The sequence below is a fragment of the Aspergillus nidulans genome, chromosome I, assembly GCF_000011425.1.
Source record: "Aspergillus nidulans FGSC A4 chromosome I".
Taxonomy (NCBI): Eukaryota; Fungi; Ascomycota; class Eurotiomycetes; order Eurotiales; family Aspergillaceae; genus Aspergillus; species Aspergillus nidulans.
Genome location: NC_066257.1, coordinates 137,646 through 158,932, shown reverse-complemented (window position 1 = coordinate 158,932; position 21,287 = coordinate 137,646). Strand labels below are relative to the sequence as shown.

Genomic DNA, 21,287 nt, shown 5'->3' with positions numbered 1-21,287 from the left:
CTGAGCTGGTAAATGGCGTTCTATTGCAATATTCCAGACCTGAACTGCTCGGGGGAGACAGGCCGGGGGAAATAGCCTTGACGTGGACGTCACCAACCTGCTACCTCGGCATATTAGACCCGACCTGTACGGGCAATTTATCGTGCCTTTCAATACGCTGACTACCGCTGTACGAGAGCCGCGGCCTGCCTTGCGTGTCAGAAGACTTCAATATCAAGGCCCGGGGCTTATACTGTATAGACCCCGGATACGGTCTAGCCCAGCCAAACTAACGCTTGCGGTCTAGGGCTATCGCCGATATAGCCTATATGTATAGACCGAGTCATGGCGTCATGATCCTAGCCATCAATGCAGGTACGTCGATTTCTGCACTTCGTCATTCTAAATTAAAGAAAAAAAATAAATAAATAAAATAAAGTAGAATGTATTTCTAAAGAGTTATAGAGAGAGATAACGTCTAGCAACCGCATCACTTCAACCACCCAATCTCCTTCCAGTACTGCAGATACCCCCTCACGCACCCCTCAGAGACCGCATCCACTCTACGCAGAGTAGCAGACGCCTTTCGTGCTTTATCCGTGCCTAGAACCACCTCTCCACACCCCATACGGATGAAATCGTTCGCGAAAAAGTCTTGGAGTTTCTTCGCTGGGTTGTCTGTGTCGCCCGCGGCTGCGACCTGCTCTTGCCATTCGTTCCAGGGGAGTGCGTCACTTGCAGAGAGATGAAGCACCGCAGCGATGGTCTGAAGCATATCATGCCACGATTGGCGGATCGGGTTCTCGATGTGGTAGATGAGCTCTGCGGGCGCAGGTGAGAGGAGCAGCTCTGTGATGCTCTGGGCGGCGACGTCGACGGGGATCCAGGATAGGGTCTATACGTGTATTAGCAAATACTGAGAAAATATGGGGTGAGATGATGTTGGGGAAGGGGGATGTACATTTAGTAGCCGGGGCAGTCTTCCGATCCGCAGTGATGAGCGTACCAGGGCTGGAATATGCTCGTTGATATTCCAGAACCCTGTGGTGCTGGATCCTGCAATCTGGCCCATGCGGACGTAACTGACTGTCATCTCATGCGGGTAATGCAATCGGGCATGCTCCAGCATCCGCTCACAGACAAGCTTGGCTTCAGCATAGCCAATGGGATTCAGACATTCTACTGAGTCTACTGAGGTCTCAGGAACCATGCGAACGCCGTGAACGCGTGCGTATTGGCCGACTGTGGCGATGGACGAGATAAAGGTCAGTCGAGGTTTAATGCTTGGTCGACGGTTGTGGATGTCTCGAGCGAGAGCAAGCAGGTTGTGGAGAGACTGGAATTGAGACTGGAAAGAGGGAAGTTTCCAGTGGAAATCCATGGGCCACGCAGCGTGCAGGATGTAAGTGACTGATTCCTGGAGGATTGTGTATTGCTCTCTAGTGAGGCCTAGATACTGGCTTGCCGTGTGGCATCCCAGCACATCCACCATCGACCATTGCGTCGAGGAAAGGTGCAGCTTCTTTGACTCAAGGGATTTCTGGAGTCGCAAACGAGGATCAGTAAACGAATCTTCTGGTCGGACAAGACATATCACTCGCTTGATATTGGGAGACTGAATGAGAGAGAGCAGACAGTGAGAGCCTAGACTACCAGTGGCCCCAGTGAGCAGCACGGTAGCTCTGCCGTCCTTGCTTGTGAGAGCGAACCTCTGGACCAACTGGTCCGGTGCCCAGCCCCTAGTCGAGAACCCGTTTGGTAACTGGAGTCCATTGACTGGTTCCCTGAAAAAATCCGCCATAGCACGCACCGACGGATGTATATAGACAAAGTCTCGGCCAATACGTTCTGGTTGACAGACGCCCCGCAGAGACCGAGTCACGGCGGCAACCAGCGCGCGCTGCACTCGGATTGCTTGCAGCGAGTTCATCCCGCGCTCGAAGAGGTCATCTGTGACGGCCCAGTCAGGGGGCCAGTCTGTGCAGCGGGAAATCAGCAATTTGAGATCTTCTTCCAGGGTCTCCATATCAAGGCAGAGCACTGGCCCAGCCGACTCCAGCTTGCGATAGACTCCAGCAATATCCGCCTCGAACATCTTATAGACGTCTTTCCGGGCGATAGAGCCCTTATCGGTTCGAGGTATCGTGACTGTGCTGGGGAGTAATAGGACAGCCTCGCTGGACTGGATTCGTGCATGGCCATCCATGCTCTCGTTCGCCCGTGCGACGAGCGGCCACAGTTGTTCCCTGAGCTTGCTGTAGTTTTTTGGAGGTACGTCAGCCGCTAGCTGCACGAGCACACCAATCTCAAACTGGTGCTCCCCAAATGCAATAGCCGACTTCACTAGGCTGGATTCACACAAAATTGATTCGAGTATCTGTGGCTGGACTTTCTCGCCGGTGGCAAGAACAATCGTATCGTCATTGCGCCCGACCGCGTTAAAGTCCGAGCCCGGATAGTCAGGGTTACAGACGAGCTGATCTTGAATCTCAAATGGCTGCTCCAAGCCGAACGGGAACGTAGTGAGCTTGAACCGTCTCTCGTTGCCGTTTGGGGCAATCTCATCCAGCTGCAGGCGCAGGTCGTCTCGGAGACGGAAGAAGCGCCAATTGTAGTCGTCTTGAGGGACGAAGATCGGCGCCAGCGGGCCACTCTCGGTGGTGCCGTAGTGGTTCAGCAGTTTGACGCCGTGGACAGCCAGCTCTTCACCCACTGAAGGTTTGAGGATCCCCCCGCCAAAGGTCACATAGTCCAGCCCAGCCAAGGCCTGGATGCCCTCATCACCAAGGAAGGCAATATCCTCCAGAATAGAGGGAACGGTCATGAAAGAAGCGGCGTTCGAGATCCTCAGCAGGTCGAGTGTTGCCCCAGCGCTAGGGACTGTAGAGCCTGGAGGGAAGCAGACCGTCTTACCGACGCCCATGGCGAGGGCTGGGGCGACCAGGCCGAAGCCGTGATAGAGCGGGAGAGTGGATACATTGACCCCCTGGGCTTCCGACTCAAGGTCTAGTCGGTGGCAGTTCACAAACGAGAGTAAGTGTCGATGCGAGACATAAATGGGCTTGGGTAGGCCCGTGGTGCCAGAGCTGTGGAGGATCAAGACATTACGATCAGACTCGTCGATATAGTGGTATGGGTGGCAGATAGAATCATTGTCTGGCAGACCCTCATTGGTGGAGAGGAAGGCTTCGAATGGAAGAGGAGAGAAGACTGCTGCAGGCAGAGTCTCTGCTGCCTCTCTTGCAGTGGCCTCGAGGCGTCCGGAGACAATGATGGCTGCTGCAGAGGTGCGTTGAAGGAGACTGTTGATAGCAGGGGCGCTAAGCCTGGCAGAGAGCAATAGCACCGGTACTCCCAGTCCGATCAGAGCTATCTCGTATATGAAGAGCCCTATGTCACTCTCCATCAAGAGGGCAACCGGGGCACCCTTCTCCACCGATCCATGCAACAGTGACGGGAGTTGGAGCTTGAGATTGCTCTTCAGCCAACCAACACATTGTGAAATGGCCTGTTTGAGCTGACGATTCGTAACGGAAACTAGCGAGAGGATCGATTTGTTGGGACTCTTCTTCGCCTGTAGACAGAAGACATGATCAGGGTTTGCCTGCGCATTGAACTCGACGACTTCTGGTAGAGTCCGGATAAGCTCCGTCTCATTCACGGCAGGATATAACCGGATTGCCGGACGCTTGAACGGCCGCAGTTGCTGGTTTCGAGCCATGGCTGAGCTGGAGGAAGACTACCAGGGCTGGAGGCTCGCTTATCAAGTTTAACTGGGTGAAGCTATTCCTGGAGACCCGAGTACGGACCTCGATACGCCACGTTCAGCTTGCGTCTAGCAGGGATGAAGGCACTAGAACACCGAAAAAGCGTCAGATCTCACGCGATCTGACACTAGAAGCAAAATTAGAAACCACGAGGTAGCGGACTGCCGATGAACTGCTGTCATACAATGCCATGCATGATCGGGGATTAATGCCAGGCACGCTGGATCTTGGCCTTGAGTTTCTGGATTGCATTAACATCACGTCCTGCAACTTTAGATGAAAAGATGATGAATCTGAGTGGCCTAATATACAGCTTATGGCTGAGATGGCGCTCTGCTTTCTTCATTCGCTCGCGCTCTTACTCTACTCCTTCAGGGCACACTACAGCTTCATCATCTCGGCAGGCGCAGCCTAAGCCCAGTCATGCTGATCTCTATACGAGAATCAAAGCCACATCCTCTGTTTTGGGCTATTTTAGCCCCAGTTGCGGCGGACATTTGTGTCACTCGGGTCCTTCTCTCGCCCTTATAACCAGGAAACCTCTTTGGGTGAAAGCAAATTCTTCATCGCAACAAAAGAACGCGAGACTATGGCGCTGAGATACCTAAACAAGTTCTCCCTTCTATCACTAGCGGTACCTACTCTGGCTGCCCCGATTGGTTCCTCGTTTGGCGTCCCTGGAACGGATGCCCTGTATGACTATGTCGTGGTAGGTGCCGGCAATGCAGGTGCCCCTGTTGCATACCGGCTCGCAGAAACAGGTCATACTGTGGCCTTGGTGGAAGCTGGAAGCTTATAGTATGCCCCCATCTTGAGGTTCATTTATCTGCCAGTCTGAAACTGACATGTACAGTGAATATGGAAACGGCAACCTGAGTCAGATCCCGGCCAACTCGCTCTTCTTCATCGGCAAAGACCCAGAATGGACCAACAACCTTGTCGATTGGAACTTTGTCACATCACCTCAGGCGGTACGTCATTGCTTCATACATACACGTCCTACTCTGTGCTCATATGATGTCAGGAATGGAACAATGCCTCTGTCCACTATGCCAGCGGCAAAGTCCTAGGAGGCAGCACGGGGCGAAACCTGATGACCTACCACCTCCCAACAAAGGGCAGTCTAGATAGATGGGCCGAAGACGTAAGTGACGAGAGCTGGAATTTCGACAACATGCTCCCGTACATCATGAAGTCGCAAAGGTTCACACCACCAAACAACAACCTCCGCTTCCGCAATGCAACCCCGACGTATGACCCCGCTGTCCTGGGGCGAAGAGGACGACTAGACGTGACTTACCCTAACTACGCCAATGGTCTTGCCTCGTGGCTCGTCCGTGGCTTTCGGGACATCGGTCTTGCGGCCATCCGTGGCTTGAACGGCGGCCAGCTTATTGGATCCGCCTATACCCTAAGCACCATCCAGCCTGGCAACCAGCACCGCGCGTCATCGAAGACAGCATACCTTGATCCCCTTATCGGACGGAATTTGAATCTGATCATCTATCAGTCGACGCATGCGAAGCGGATTCTCTTCAGCAATGATACTGTGGCCACCGGCGTGCGGGTCAGCTCTGAGGGACAGGAATATACGCTCTCCGCCAGAAACGAGGTGATCGTCTCGGCGGGAGCATTCAAAACGCCTCAGCTCTTGATGGTCTCCGGGATAGGCCCTGCGGCCAATCTTGAGCGTTATGGTATCCCGCTTGTGGCGGACCGACCAGGCGTCGGACAGAACCTGCAAGACCACACTCTCGCTGGCCCCTCATACAGAGTAAACGCCATTACCGGCTCCTCGAATAGCATCCCTGAGTTCATAACCGAGGCGCAAAGACAATACAACAGCAACCCACCACGCGGCGTGCTCACGAATACTGGCGTAGACATTCTGGGCTGGGAGAAAGTGCCAGAGCAACTGCGAGGCAACTTCAGCACTGAGACCGAAGACGCCCTCGCCAGCCTCCCAGAGGACTGGCCGGAACTCGAGTACCTACCTGTCTACGGCTACTTTGGGGATCAAAACAACTACATGGTCACGCCGAATGATGGGTTCAACTACCTGACCATCGCCGCCGCAGTGGTTTCGCCCCTGTCCAGAGGCACAGTGGATATCGCTTCGAACGACACCGAGGTAAATCCTATCATCGACCCGCGCTGGTTCGCGCACCCGGGCGATATCCAAGTCGCCGTCGCCGGATTTCGGCGCTCGAGGGCGCTAATGGCGTCCCCCGCGATGGCTGGCATTACGCTTGGAGGCGAATCGTATCCCGGGACAGACGTGCAGACCGACGATGAGATCGTCGAGTGGCTGCGCGAAGCATCCAACACCGTTCACCATGCCTGCTGCACGGCGGGCATGGGCCCACGGGATAACCCTGACTCGGTGGTCGACACGCAGGGAAGAGTCATTGGGGTTTCTGGCCTCAGGATTGTGGACGCCTCGATCATGCCTTTCCTTCCCCCAGGTCACCCTATTTCAATCATCTGTAAGTTCTCACTTGCATCAATTGCTGGGATCCTAATGCTAACGTTGTCTTCCAGATGGTCTAGCCGAGAGAATTGCCGAGTCGATTCTTGCTGATGCATAGACGCGTTTTGTTATATATTATGCACACATCTTTCACATTTGTGGGCTCCTTTAGGAAGGGCATTGCTTGTTTCGTTTTATTTTTTTTCTCGATGTAATTCGCTTTGTACTAGTATGCTATATAGAGAGGAGATAGAAGGCTTGCTCTGTATTACATTTTCTTTTTTTTTATTTACTTGACGTCTCCCCCCTCGGATGGTTCCCAGCTATCGTCGACCTCTATGCACGCTCGTTCCGAGTATTGTTGGACTTTATATCAATAATCCAGGCAAAGGTAGATTTTAGAGCCCAGCAAGCGTCGCAATCATCGAAATCTTGACGCAGCCCCTTGTTGTGATTTCCTAGAGCTTTGTGCTACTGCCAACCCCCCACCTAAGGCGAGAGCAGTAGGATTGATGCAATCCCTCGCTATATCTCTCATTTATAATGGTTTATTCACTAAGGTGACACGGAACAACGGATCCACCTCCATTTTTTGTATACCATTTTCCATACTGTGCATATGGGAAATACACAAGAAGCCAGCAGTCATACCTGACAGAGGCAGGGTCGAGAGCCCTCGGTCTCTGGTGCCATGACACCTTGCTCTCGGACAGTTCTTGAATCGCAAAACGCTTTGGAAACATGATCCAGGTCGTAGCAGAATTGCGTCTGATTTGTTTATTGCTCCTATGCCCGGCGTTACACTGTACGACACGACACCAAGAACTTGCCGATTCCTCAAATTATCATTGCGTAAAATACCCCGAGGTGAACGGGAGGCTTTGGTTTATTTTCTTTCTACCTATTCTAAGAGAGTATTCTATCTCTACTGAGAAGATACATCATTCAGGACCCCGTGTTGTACATTCGCATTCCAAACTTCGAGTTTGTCCTCAGCAGCGTGTCGATCACTAGGTTGACCGTCTCCGGCCGAAGATCTTCAAGGACAAGCGTGCTGGGACCCGGGATATCGGGTACTGGTAATGGTTGAGGTGGCTCCTCATGATTACGGCTGGTAAAACTGCCCTCAAGCTCAGATGCGCCGGGCGTGAAGAGACATTGATTGTCAAAAGCCGTCCAGTCTGGTATCTCCCATGCTGTACTGGATTCGTCAAGAGCATGATCTGTTTCGGCTGTGTCGGGAAGAGGAAGAGACAGGTAAGAAGGGAGGTCAGAAGGCAGCGTCATGTTTATGCTTAGGGTATCTGGGGCTAGGTTGGAACTATCCAGCTCACAAGGAGTATTAGCGATAGAGAAGTCGACCTCGGGAGTGAGCAACTCGGCAGGGATGGGTGGCTTGCTGTCCGCAAGAGACGACGAATGCGTTTCGATATCGATGCTCGAACAGTTCTCTGGGATGGCTGGGGAGGGTCCGCGGCGGCGGCTTAGGATAACATAGCTGTGCCTCCGTCAGTAATGGACCATCCTAGGTCGGGGGCGCATCGATTGACACTTACCGGTTCTTGATATCCGTCGTGGACCGACTGGGGAAAAGCTCTCGTCCGATCTCTTTCCAGTCCCGGCCAATCTTTTGCACGGCTTCGAGAAGAGAGCTGTCCTCTTCCATCGTCCAGGGACCGCGCTTTACGTTGGGATCGAGTGAGTGATGCCATCGCTTTGCACATTCTGTACCGAGATGAGACTTCGCACCCAAATTGGGTGGAGATTCTTACGGTCAGGGTGACGGCTGCCAACCATCTCTGCAACCTTGGTCCATCTGAGAGCGCTTAGTTGAATGGCGATGAAGGATGACCGAGGAGAAGTTCGTACTGAAAGCCGAATTTAGCCACGGCTTTGCGCAAAAGATGATCCTCCGCGGCAGTCCAGGTTCCTTTCCGACTGCTCAGACTAATCTTGGTCCAGCGCTTGCGGCAGTCTTTGTTCGTTCTGCCCGGTAGTTTCTCTGCAATTGCGCTCCAATTTCTTGCGCCTTGATGTCCGCCAAGTTGTACTAGAAGGCCATATTAGTAGTGATCGGCAATGCATATCATAGGCTAAAGCCTGGCCACAGCACGACAAAGCATGGCCGTAGTAAAGGTCAAGGTAAAGGTACGTACTCTGGCGTTTAACTTCTTCTTGAAGGATACAATCTTCCTCTTGGGTCCACCAGCGACGTCGACCAGAAGTGTCGTTCATTCTTGGAGGTATTCTGGAAGGTATTTAAGGTTTGATATGTGGCCCGCCATTGCTCGCCGGGAAGATTGTATATTTCACGCCTCTACCCACCAGCGAGAATATATAAGGAGAAGGAACTCCCTGCTGGACCATCCTCTGCATGGTAAGCAGTAGCGTAACGATGTTGAGGCTGACGAAGCGCCCAGACCAACGGCGCCATGTACAGCCTCGGCTCCCCTGGGTTTGGGGCCTCTTATTGCAAGAAACAGTGAGCAAGAAGATCAGAAATACTGCGATAAGATGCGGAGACCGATCATGAGGCCGAGGAGGATTGAAAGCATCGCGATTGACTGGCTACTTTCGGCTGCCAGTTTTGGCTGAAACGGCCTTGCAGGTCTCAGCAAACCCTGACGGCCCCCGCCGTATACTCCGGGCCTTCCTGGATAATCGTTGCCTCTTAACGGTCTGGCTGAAGCTTAACCTAAAATAAAATTCCGGTATATACACCGAGAGGCTGGTATACTAGTGATAACAGGACTAAAGAAGGCAGAGGCGTCTGCACAACTAACCGCCGCAAGAGTCAAATTAATGGACCTCTGAGTGTGCAAAGACACGGCTTAAGATTCGCAAAGGCTGACTGTCTTCGCTGCAGAATGGCTTACGCCCCAGGATAGGTCTCCGCCAACAAGTGGACAGACACCCCGGCAATCTACGGTGATTTTATTGGAGAGTGGAGTCTACGCCTGTTCGTCAGCCTATACCCGAGTCCAGATCTAGAATAACCAGGATTTAGGAGAACTGGGATATAGGCCAGATGATAATTTCCATGGTCAGATTTACTTGGCGTCTATTGTTCGGGCAGGAAAGGTGTATGCAATTTGATTTACTGCTCCGCCACAACATCAAGTAAGCAGATAGCCCAAATCAACCCGGCCTTTCTATGAATGGAGCTGAGTTTCGGAACTATTCCTGTTTGTTGGCGCTAACTTCTTACCTGCAGTTCGTCACGCACGGGGCCTTTTGCGGAAGAAAAGAAGCCTGCACACGTGAGACCATCATGTACTAATGACAGCATTGACAGTTTAGATACCAATCCCTAATTGGGTGTAATTGCCGAACCCCATGTAGCTGAGACGGCGGTGATGGCGATCTTTCTCGTTCTTTCTCTGATGAAAATATTGCATATTTATCGCGCTGGACGCCCTATACTACTGCCCTGCTACCCTACTTACAAGCCAATCTCCACAATCCCAACCATACTCCGACAATTCCAGATCTTGTTAACCTTGAGACCAGCTTGCTTCACCAGTTCCGTGAATTGCGCCGGAGTCCTCTCAATTCCATTGATAATCGACATCATCGCCAGATCCCGGTGGTGCGGGTACCGCATGTAATAGCCATAATTAGCCGGCAGTGGCGACGGGGCAGGGGGGATCTCATCGCAGCCGGCCGTCGTGTTCATGACCTGATCGCATACCAGAATGCGCGATGTGGGAGCCATCGAGGTGCGCAGAGCTGAGAGAATCTGCACGCAGTAACTGTCCGACCAGTCGTGTCTGCGTGGCGCTGTCAGCTCGATCCGGCCCTTTACAGAGAGGCGTGAGAGAATTGGATGGCGGCTAGACTCCACTTACAAGATTCCACGTAACCAGTAAACATCTGCCCCCTTAACGGGGTTCGGCTGGAAGAAATTGTGCTCCATGAACTGTACCCGGCCGTCGGCTACAGCCTCAGGGGCTTCAACAGGCCAGATCTCCTCCTGTGCCTGCTGCAGAACCTCGGCGCGGTCTTGCACAATATATCGGAGCTGGGGATATGCTGGTAGCAGTTGCAGGACGAATCCACCTATAGAATGCAGTCAGTTCCGGTTAGTTCGTTTGAATCTAGAATCGACCTGGAATGGGACTCGTGTTCTAGGAGTAGAGTATAAAATGGGGCACTCACCGACACCCCCGCCAACGTCCACAACTAGGGCATCGCCGAGGGATGCCCAGGGGAAGTCTAAGTCGTCAGTTGCCCTGCATGTCATACTAGGTCAAGTTGGGCAGGTCAAGTACCGTATGCATGCGCCGCCCCCGAAACTTTCCCTCCGCCAACCATCGCCAGTCCAAAATTATCCAGCTCAGGACGCGCGTACTTGCCGTCTGGACCGGGTTGCAAGTGCCTGACATCCGGCAGTCCGGGGTATGGAGCCTCCTTTGGTCGCACCTCGTCGAGTGAAACCCGTTCAGCCAACCAGTCCCACCGTGCCTTTGTAGTGCCCACGGCCTTTTGCCATGCTGTCTCGTGCACTTTGTAAGAAGCACCCTGCGAGCTAAGCAGATACTTGGGGAGCTGGTCAGATGCGGTGTAGATGTCGAGATTGCTGTCTCCATGTCAGAATGTGAATAGCGCGGGAAGGAGGATATAAGTGCATACAAGAGCTGAACATATGCGCGCAGTGGCTCGTTATTCTTCAGGGCAGCAGAGATCCGGTTGTTGGCGAACCGATCAGTTCCTATCTGTCGGAAGATATGGATTGAGCAGAGACAACGCAGGATACGAGCTATAATAGGAGTTAGCATCATCTTTTGCTCACAGTATGATTTGGATCGGGAAAGCACTTGGAAGCATACATAGTTTCCGCTCTTCTATTCCAGTAGCTTCAGCAATCTCACCGACGCTCAGCCCATACTCACCGGCTCCAGCAAGAAGATCTGGAATACGGCGCTCAGCAGCAACGAAAAGGGCCCGCGATTCAAAATACTGGCAGGCAACTTCCTGGATTCGACTGTACGGCTCTGCTACCAGCTCCGTTGCTGCGCCTGTGATGGCAAGCACAGTCCGCGTTGCCTCGTGCAGACGGGGGCTAGGGAGGATCCGAGCAGTGTCCAGACTGCCTAGATTGCTCTTGATGCTGTTGGTCTCGGCCTTAATCCGAGAGAAATCCTCTTTGTTCCATTCCTCTGCGATTATCTCGGCGGATTGCTTAAACAGTTCGGCAAGCTGAAGAAGTTGTTGTGCGTCCGCGGCGGACCGGGGGAAGCGTTCCATGATGGTCTTCGATGATAAAAAAAAGTGACGTGACGGCTTGTGCCTGAATGAAGAATGCTTGGAGTGGACACTCACTATGTGCATCCTATATAATCCATTCTAGTTCTATACTTGCTCTAGACCCGAGTATATCCAGTCCAGCCAAATATCGAGACCGTCCGGCCCGCGATATCGAACCCCGCGTGGATAGTATCACGGTAGCATAGTAGCAGAGACCGAACTTGCGGTGTATCAGCTTTTGGTCCAGAGTATGGGGTCGATATGGTACACGACATATTGAGGCTGATAGGCATCGAATCATGGCCAGAACGGTTGCTTGTGCTGCCTGTTGTATATCAACCTGCTCCAGGAAAGCACCGGTGCTTAGCCTGTGTTTTGTCCTGCCTCTATGAAATGTTCATAGGTGTGTTCGAGCCTGAGAATTCGATTGACGTTCTTCGATAGACCTTCAACACTTAGTGACCTTTGGAATTCCCCTTCCTCGGCCCGGTCGTTCAGTCCTTTCTAACTATTTTTTATCTTTCATATACATTAGAATAGAGTGAGATCTACTGTTCTTTCATCATGGCTCCGGCACCATCCGCTCTTGTTTTCGGTTCCCAGACTACTTTGCCGTCTGTCGAAGCGGCCTCAAGACTGCGTGCGGCGTTGCTCCTCGACCCTCGTCTATATCGGATGCGTACCTCGATCGAGTCGCTGCCCGAGATATGGCCCGCATTAGCCATCTCCGACCCTGCACTAGAACGTGTTGCTGGCCCTGCCGAGAAGTCTTTACGGCAGCTATGTCGTTGGCTATCCCACTCAGAGTTTCCTGACGCCACAGAGATCTCGGAACTTCCAGCGACATTCGTCACGCCGTTTACGGTCATCCTCCATACCGTCCTGTATATGCACTATACAGATGAAAACGGTAGTCGGGGACATGCGGATGTTCTCAGAGCCGTTCGGAACAATGGGGGCGTGCAGGGCTTCTGCACGGGCTTCCTCACAGCAGTGTCGGTTGCCACGAGCCCTGACCTTGAGGCGTTGAGTCGTCAAGCAAGCGTCGCGTTGAGGCTGGCTGTTGCGATTGGTGCATATATAGACCTGGATCTTCTAGACTCAGATGTCAGCTCAGTTGCTGTCAGGTCTCGCGCTGGCAAGAAAGGCCTGGAAGAGACTCTCGCGCAATTCCCTGGTGTAAGAACGGTGCCTTCTGGCCATTGCATCCACTGATGACGTTATTAGGCATATATCTCAGTAATTACGGATGAATTAAATGCTACGGTCACTGCACCCAGGGCCTCGCTTGACGCTCTCTCTCAGTCGCTCGCGTCAAACGGACTTTCCGCCAAACGATTTGATTTGCGAGGTCGATTCCACCATCCCGCACATCAGAAAGCTCTTGAGGGTCTGTACAATCTGGTAGCGTCGAACCCGGTCTTTCAGTTTTCCCACTCAGAGTTGCTCGCTCCCGTATACTCTAATATCGACGGGCAGCTTCTCTCTTCGGATTCTATCATCGATACGCTGCTTCAGTCCATACTAGTTCAGCGTTGCGATTGGTATGCGTCTATCTCAACGGCTCTGCATAAGCGCAGCAACGGAGAGAAGACAAGCGTCGTTCAATTCAGTCTAGTTGAGTGCATTCCCCCTTCCGTCCTGCGCCAGGCTCGTCTTTCTGTGCAGCGGATAACGGACGTGCCCGTGCAAAACTCACCTGCAACTGTGCCTGCTCCATTGAACGCTGTGAGAGCAAGAATACAGACTTCAGAGCCCATCGCAATCATCGGCATGGGCTGCAAGTTTCCGGGGGCGGATACCCTGGACGAGTACTGGCAGCTGCTAGCTCAAGGGACATCCATGTGCCGTACCATGCCCGAGGAACGATTCAAGACATCTAGTTTACGAAGATCGCCGGGCGAGAAACTCAAGTTCTGGGGTAACTTTGTCAATGACGTGGATGCCTTTGACCATCGGTTCTTCAAGAAGTCGTCTCGTGAGGCGGCGAGCATGGATCCTCAACAGCGGCTTGTGCTGCAGGTTGCTTATCAGACATTAGAGTCGGCGGAGTATTCTGGTCTCTCTGGGATCAAGGCCAGCAGAGATGTCGGGTGTTATCTGGGGTTATGTGCCTCAGACTACACCGATAACGTGGCCTCACACCCACCCAATGCATTTTCCAGCCTTGGAACACTGAGGGCATTTCTATCCGGAAAAATCAGCCATTTCTTCGGCTGGACAGGACCGTCAATTACATATGACACTGCATGCTCTTCCTCAGCTGTAGCAATTCAAGCTGCCTGCCGGGCTTTGCAGACGGGCGAATGCTCGATGGCGCTAGCGGGGGGAGTCAGTCTGTACACGAGCCCTAACTTCTACCAGAACCTCTCAGCCGCTTCTTTCCTGAGTCCTACTGGCCCAACGAAGCCATTTGATGCAAAGGGAGATGGTTACTGTCGTGGAGAAGGGGTGGGGTTGGTCTTTTTGAAACCCCTATCTTCAGCCCTGGCCGATCACGATAACATCATGGGGGTGATTGCTGCGGCCGCAGTCAACCAGAATCAAAATTCGACCGCCATCACGGTGCCGCATTCTGAGTCACAGATCGAACTTTACAGAAAGGTTGTCTCTGAGGCTGGCTTGCATCCACATGACGTCTCGTTTGTCGAGGCCCATGGGACCGGCACGCCTGTGGGTGATCCTATCGAATTCACCAGTATTCGAACCGTATTCGGCGGTAGCAATCGAGCCAACCCTCTCGCCATTGCATCGGTCAAGGGAAACATTGGGCACACAGAAGGCGCGTCGGGTGTGGCATCACTTATCAAGACGGTATTGATGCTGCAGCGTGGATTGATCCCAATGCAGGCCAACCATACAACACTGAACCCCAAGATTGCGCCTTTGGAGCAAGATAAGGTGATAATCCCACATACAACGCAGCCCTGGTCTGCGAACTTTAAAGCGCAGCTTGCATCAATAACTATGGTGCAGCTGGGAGCAATGCTGCCATGATCGTGACTGAGGCCCCAACCGGTGCAAGATCAGAGAAGCAGGGGACCCTACCAAAGTGTCCCATTTACGTTTCTGCCAATACTGTTTCAAGTCTGAAGGAGTACTGCAAAGAGCTGCTCCGATCTTTGCGTGGCCGTTCTCCAGACTGCCTTGCTAGTCTCGCTTTCCAGCTTGCCAACTCCCAGAACCGCGGCTTTCCACATGCACTGATTACTTCGGTCACTTCGAAAGCTGAACTGGAGGACCAGCTGTCAGCAGTTGTTGAGAACAGGAATAATTCATTGCATACGGTTGCTCCAACAGAACGTCCGGTTGTTCTCGCATTTGGTGGTCAAGTGGCCAGGTCAGTCGGCCTCAGTCGCCAGGTTTATGACTCTTCTGCGGTCCTCCGAACACATCTGAGTAATTGCGATGATATCCTCACCTCAGCCGGTTTAAATAGTATTTTTCCTGCTATATTTCGGAAGGAGCCAATCGCTGATGTTGTTCTGCTACACTCTGCGTTGTTTTCGGCCCAGTACGCCTGCGCTATGACCTGGATAGAGGCCGGGGTTATCCCAGCTGCCCTAATCGGCCACAGTTTTGGCCAGTTGACTGCTCTATCAGTCGGCAGGGTCCTTTCTCTAAAGGACGGACTCGGTTTGATCACAGAACGCGCAAAGCTTATGCGGGACGCCTGGGGCCCAGAGCATGGCTCGATGGTTTCGGTTCAGGCAGATGTCCAGACCGTCGCTCGCCTGATGAAAGCAGCTGAGACCAAGGATCCAAAAGATGCGCTCGAAATTGCCTGTTTTAATGGGCCGACCAGCCACGTTGTTGTCGGCAGTGCAGATGCCGCTGATCGCCTGGAGGCCGCTCTTACTCAGGAGTCTATCAGGTATAAACGGCTCGCCGTCTCGCATGGCTTCCATTCCAAATTCACTGAGCCGCTACTGCTTGGGCTGGAACAGTGCGCTGAGAGACTAACCTTCCGCACGCCAAAATACGCCATCGAGACGTGCTCGAGTGGCTCATCTTGGTCGGAGTTCAACGCATCCATGATCGTGCAACACACGCGGACCCCTGTCTACTACACAGAAGCCCTCGCTCGAATTGAGGCCAAGCTGGGCGCATGCACATGGCTCGAGGTGGGTACCGGAGGTTCCGTGGCTGGAATGATTCGTGGTGCACTCAATGTCCCCTCAGACCATCTGATCCAAGCTGTTAATCTCGCAGGCGAGACTGGTACCGCAGCCCTGGCGGATGCGACGGTCAATCTCTGGAAGTCCAGTCATAAATTGCAGTTCTGGGCTTTCCACCGGAGCGAGAGAGAGTGCTACCAACCGCTTGAGCTTCCCCCCTACCAATTCGAGAAGACGAGACACTGGCTTGACTGGAAAGACACAATGACCGAGCAAGCTACAGTCACCCAATCAACGAGGGAGGAGACCTCTGTTGAGGAGTTCTTGACGTTCGTCAAGTACAAAGATAGTACAAAGCAACAGGCTGAATTCCGAATAAGCACGGAGCACGAAAAGTACTCTTTCTTTGTCAAAGGCCACGCTGTGCTCGCAGAGCCCTTGTGCCCTGCACCTTTATACATTGATCTTGCCTGCAAAGCTGGTCAGATGGTGTATTCTGACACCAGTGAGACTCTCATTATACCCAGTGTCGAGGATCTAGAGATCCAGGCTCCGCTGGGTGTAGGCGACCGTGTCATCATCCTCCGGCTGCAACAGTCACCCTTCTTAAAGACGGCATGGACGTTTTGTTTCTGCAGTAGACCTGTCATGGGCAACTCAGCTGAGGAACAGCTCCATGCCTCAGGGACAGTCGTCCTACGCGAAAACGACACTAAAACAGCGGCCGAGTTCTCCCGCTTTGGCCGCCTGGTAAGCAGCAAGCGTGTTCAGGAAATGAAATCTGACCCAGACTGTCATATCCTGCAAGGACCAGTGGTGTACCAGCTCTTCAGCAGAGTCGTCAGCTATGCAGACTACTACAAGGGCGTGCAGAGCGTGTATGCTTCTGGAGCAGAAGTGACGGGCAGGATCAGGCTGCCCCCAACCGTTAAGGATGCCGACACACGGCGGCCATTACTCGTCGACAATTTCATCCAGACCGCTGGCATTCATGTTAACTGCCTAACCGACGTCGGTGCTAAGGAAGTCTACGTCTGCACCAAGGTCGACCGCGTACAGTCTGCGGCGGCCTTTACCGAGGACCTGGCCAACGTCGATGCCTCTTGGATTGTGCACTCTTCTTATCATCCGACGAGTGAGAAGGAGGTTGTGAATGATATATTTGTCTTTAATGCAGCCACAGGAGAACTGGCAATGTTCATTCTTGGAGCACACTTTACCAGGGTCCAGATTTCGTCGCTTGGGAGGGTCCTCTCTCGTGCCAATACAGCAGATGCTGCGCCGATCAAGGTGGCCGTACCGGTCCAGTCACCTGCCCTGAGAGCACAACCAAAGAGGGTCTTGCTGCCACCTCTTACCAAGCGTTCGATAACAAGACCGACTTTAGAGATATCTGAAAAGCTCAAGAAAACACTGAGTCGCGTTGTCGAGGTCCCGGTCGCCGACATCCACGACGGCGGAATCCTCGCAGACCTGGGCGTAGACTCCCTGCTAGGAACAGAAGTCTTGACTGAGATCAACCAGGTATTCAATGTCTCTATCCCTGCTGATGAATTTGCGCTCTTGACAGATGTGGCCTCAATTTCGAAATGCTTGGCCTCGTACCTCGGCGTGCATGACAGTGGCTCTCAGCCTGAGGACCTGGCCGATGCAGACTCTGTTGAGTCTGATTCAGACATGCCAACAGGCGCTGTCACGTCCGGCATTACCACTCCAGATGACGCGGTAAGCAGGCTCGCAGATTTGCTGGCTGAAAATTTGGAGTACGACGGGACTATTGAGGCATCGAACAACCTGGCGGATCTTGGCCTGGATTCGATACTGAGCATTGAGCTGGCAAACGACATTAAAAAGATCTTTAACTGCGACGTCGACATGTCGCAGCTGAACATGGAATCGACCTTTGCAGATCTAATTGCCCTTGTACCGGCCCTGAATATAGAGCAAAGCCTGTCGTCTGTTCCGGCGTCGCTAACAACGCAGGGCAGTGACTTCGAAATGGCGCAGCACGCGTTTGAGCAAATACGATTCGACTACGATATCTATACTAAGGAGACTGGTTTCTACGACTTTTGGAAGAGGGTCTATCCTGCCCAATCCAGGCTCGTGCTTGCCTATACTGTCGAGGCATTTGCTCAGCTTGGATGCGATCTCGCCCTGATGCATCCAGGCGACCGGCTACCCAAGATCGGGTATCTTCCCGCTCACGAGAAGCTTGTGCAGCAGTTATACAACATCCTGAGAGATGGGATGTTAGTTGCGACCAGCGACTCTGGTTTTGTTCGCTCAGACAAGCCTGTCGATCCCACATCGTCGACAAGATTGCTGGAAGAGATCAATACGATAGCACCGCAGCACGCCTCTGAACATTCGCTACTTCATATTACAGGCTCTAAGTTGGCCGATTGCTTGACTGGGACCGCTGATCCTCTGAACCTGCTCTTCCGGTCAAAGGCAAACAGGGACTTGCTGGCGGAGGTGTACCTGAATGGACCTATGTACGCTGCTATCTCCCGACTCCTTTGCAGCTTTCTAGGAAACGCCTTCTCAGATAGACAGTCTTCTGGTACATTCCAGATCTTGGAGCTAGGAGGGGGAACGGGAGGCACAACAGGCCATGTCCTCGACTACCTTGTTCGCTCTGGTATACCATTCACTTACACATTCAGCGACGTGTCTGGTTCCTTCGTTGCGGCCGCTAGAAAAAAGTTCGCTGGCCGGCCCTATATGGAGTATCAGGTCATCGACATTGAAAAGGAGCCGGCCGACTCGCTAACCGGAAAATTCCATGCAGTCATATCAACTAATTGCATCCATGCCACGACTAATCTCGAGATCTCAACAGGAAACATCCACAGAATGCTCCGCCCGGATGGATTTGTGGCACTTGTCGAGTTTACACGCAATATGTATTGGTTTGATCTCGTCTTTGGACTGCTTGAGGGTTGGTGGTTGTTTGAGGATGGGCGTCAGCATGTCATCGCATCAGAATCCTTCTGGAACACAAGCATGCGCAAGGCTGGGTTCCAGCATGTTTCGTGGACGGATGGAGATAGTTTTGAGGCACGTACATTGAGGATCATCGCCGGTTTCAGAGCGCCGGCCGTCAACGAGATCTATACACCAAGACTCGATAGCAGGGATACAGAAACGGCGGTTGAGAGTGTGATGTACAAGCAGGCAGACGGAATCCCCCTATTTGCGGACATATACTATCCTCCCTCTGTCTCTAATGAACCGCGTCCGATAGGTGAGATCTATGGCCATCCCTTTATGCACATCTGTGAACCTGACTCTGAACCCTGCAGCCCTGATGATCCACGGAGGCGGCCACATTATGCTCTCTCGCAAGGACATTCGTCCAAAGCAAACGGCGCACCTGCACACGCTAGGCTTCCTCCCGGTCTCTATCGACTACCGTCTCTGCCCCGAGACTACGTTGACAGAAGGGCCAATGAGGGATGTTAGCGACGCCATGGCCTGGGCGCGGAGTACCCTTTGTTCGTTGCCATTACTGTGTCCTGGCTTGACCCTTGATCCCTCGCGCGTTGTCGTTGTCGGCTGGTCGACAGGCGGGCATCTTGCCATGACAACAGCATTCACATCCATTGAACGGGGCCTATCTCCTCCCGACGCAATTCTGGCTTTTTACTGCCCGACCGACTACGAGGACCGTGTTTGGACGCAGCCAAATTATCCAGAGAATACAGATGTTGATGGTCTATCCCTGATGAAGTATAACCTGCTCGAGGGTGTACAGGATCGTCCGATAACAGCTTACAACATCCCCCTTACATCTAGGTCTAATTCTAAGGCAGGTGGGACTCCAGCCGGGGGATGGATGGCACCGGATGACCCCCGATCAAGGATTGTCCTGCATATGAATTGGAAGGGCCAGTGTCTTCCCGTTTTGTTGCGTGGATTGCCTCCTAGCAATTCCCTTTCTCCAGGCGATGCTGAGAAGTTGATTTCTCAACCACAACCAGAGATTGAGGAGATCCAGCGTGTTAGTCCCTACGCGCAGATCCGAAGGGGAGTTTATCGCACCCCAACATTTGTCATTCATGGCACAGATGATGATCTTATCCCCTATGAGCAGAGTGTACGGACTGTGCAGGCTTTGAAGGACATGGGCGTTCGTGCTGAAGTCAGTGTGCCACAGGGAAAGGCGCATCTGTTTGATATGTTCAAAGACGCAGACGGGAGTTCGTGGGAAGTTGTAAAGAGAGGGTACGATTTTTTGAAGGAGGAGGTGTCTGGGAAGTAACCTAGTCATCTCGCTTAGAGGAGATACCACGAAGATTGGATAGAACTTCTTCCATCTCAGGTGTCAAACATCCAACTTGAATTGCTTCTAACAACTATAAACGAAATTAAGTACACTCTATTCGTAAGCTGTTTTGCTTAGGTACAAGTACTCAGGTAGCCTAACAGATACATTTAAAGACTTGCGTAAAGAGTGCAAGAAAGTTACTGCGAAGCTATAAATTTGAAGTAATGATAGCGAAACTTGCTATAAAGGCAATGATTATTTATTATAGAATAAGTGAACTTATCGGTGGATGTTGTTGCATCAGTTCTTCAGCTATTTGCGTCTCCTCTGTCCATGTATATCTCTGCATATGGTGGCGGCCACTCGTGTCAATTCTCACATGGTCATGTTTCTTCCCGGATATCCTAGTCCCCCCATGCCCCTATATGTTGCCTGCATTTCAGCTTAATAATCTCAAGGCATGGACCTGGTAGGATAGTCACATGCCAGTCTCGATAGGGCAGCAATATGGGAGTTGCTAACGAAAGAATCGGGTCTACTATAGTTGTAGGTTCTTTGGAGTCTTCTTCTCACTAGTCACTATAAAAGGTTTGCTCGAACAATCTACAGATTTGTATCCTCCTGACTCTTAGGCACATCAGATAATCACGACCAGCTCAGTCTTCCAATGTGGTGAGCGTGGATCCATCCACTGTTTCGTCTCATCGAAAAATGCTGCCACTCGCTCGAAGTAGCTGCCATTCGCTCGAAGCAACCTGTATTATTCTCTGCTTCTCTCAAGAGTAAACTAGAGAAGCAAGTCTGATTAACCTTTTCCTTATCCTTAATTACCCAATCCCGACTGAATGTGACCAACCCATAGATCGATCCTTAAAGAACCGGCAGGTTTTCGAACTGCTTTTTGTCGAGATTGACGTTCCCCATTCCATATATGTCCTGAGAGTGTTAGATCATCATCCGAGCCCATTTGTCGGGTTGAGCTTTATATCTAGACGTGGACCCAAGGTCCTTTTCGCGACTAGGCTGTTCACGTCGTCAGCATTTACCATGGAGAGGAACCCTTGGAGCTCAATTGACCCACTAACTACTTCGCCAAATGGACCGGCAGGATATTTCATGGTACATTTGCAGTTTCTGACGGTGGCCAGCGGCCTTGAATTTGCCATGATGTTGCCATAAGTGACAGTGGAGTAAACAGATGTCCAAGACCACGATGGTGCACTCCGTGCGAGCGGTCGGCACGCCCATTCTGTGGCCTTGGTGGACCACAAGATCATGGAGCATATTCTGTTCCCAGAGACCGGCCATGTATTGACTCCCGGTGAGTTCGGAAATCTCGCTGGCAACAGCGCCGATTGCCGGAAACTTATCGGAACTGACGCTAATCATGGGTTTGGAGAAATCATGCACAACGGCGTACCAGCACTGATATA

General features: G+C 52.2%; 6 protein-coding genes across 6 annotated transcripts, besides 1 other annotated feature; 3 read left to right on the top strand and 3 right to left on the bottom strand.

The window, feature by feature from the left end:
* Positions 1-21,287: part of a sequence feature (contig 1.108 735..352786(-1)) that runs on past both edges of the window.
* Positions 470-3,700, bottom strand: ANIA_06444 (protein cicB; the record flags this gene model as incomplete). The annotated part of the gene is made up of 2 exons (XM_658956.1): positions 470-874; positions 986-3,700. The coding sequence occupies 2 exons, from the start codon at positions 3,698-3,700 to the stop codon at positions 470-472; spliced, it is 3,120 nt and encodes a 1,039-aa protein (XP_664048.1).
* Positions 4,336-6,334, top strand: ANIA_06445 (protein cicC; the record flags this gene model as incomplete). The annotated part of the gene is made up of 4 exons (XM_658957.1): positions 4,336-4,544; positions 4,600-4,717; positions 4,771-6,232; positions 6,288-6,334. 4 exons carry the CDS (start codon positions 4,336-4,338, stop codon positions 6,332-6,334), a joined length of 1,836 nt encoding a protein of 611 aa, XP_664049.1.
* Positions 7,162-8,013, bottom strand: ANIA_06446 (protein cicD; the record flags this gene model as incomplete). Its single annotated transcript, XM_658958.1, has 3 exons — positions 7,162-7,714; positions 7,773-7,941; positions 7,989-8,013. The coding sequence occupies 3 exons, from the start codon at positions 8,011-8,013 to the stop codon at positions 7,162-7,164; spliced, it is 747 nt and encodes a 248-aa protein (XP_664050.1).
* On the top strand, positions 8,338-8,811 carry ANIA_11509 (uncharacterized protein; the record flags this gene model as incomplete). Its single annotated transcript, XM_050612232.1, has 4 exons — positions 8,338-8,364; positions 8,426-8,471; positions 8,545-8,593; positions 8,700-8,811. The coding sequence occupies 4 exons, from the start codon at positions 8,338-8,340 to the stop codon at positions 8,809-8,811; spliced, it is 234 nt and encodes a 77-aa protein (XP_050466923.1).
* tpcA (O-methyltransferase cicE) lies at positions 9,168-11,463 on the bottom strand (the record flags this gene model as incomplete). The annotated part of the gene is made up of 9 exons (XM_658959.1): positions 9,168-9,185; positions 9,425-9,468; positions 9,521-9,594; positions 9,663-9,968; positions 10,065-10,275; positions 10,375-10,431; positions 10,488-10,795; positions 10,849-10,975; positions 11,046-11,463. 9 exons carry the CDS (start codon positions 11,461-11,463, stop codon positions 9,168-9,170), a joined length of 1,563 nt encoding a protein of 520 aa, XP_664051.1.
* ANIA_06448 (protein pkbA) lies at positions 12,028-19,848 on the top strand (the record flags this gene model as incomplete). The annotated part of the gene is made up of 4 exons (XM_658960.1): positions 12,028-12,642; positions 12,691-14,249; positions 14,411-18,831; positions 18,890-19,848. The coding sequence occupies 4 exons, from the start codon at positions 12,028-12,030 to the stop codon at positions 19,846-19,848; spliced, it is 7,554 nt and encodes a 2,517-aa protein (XP_664052.1).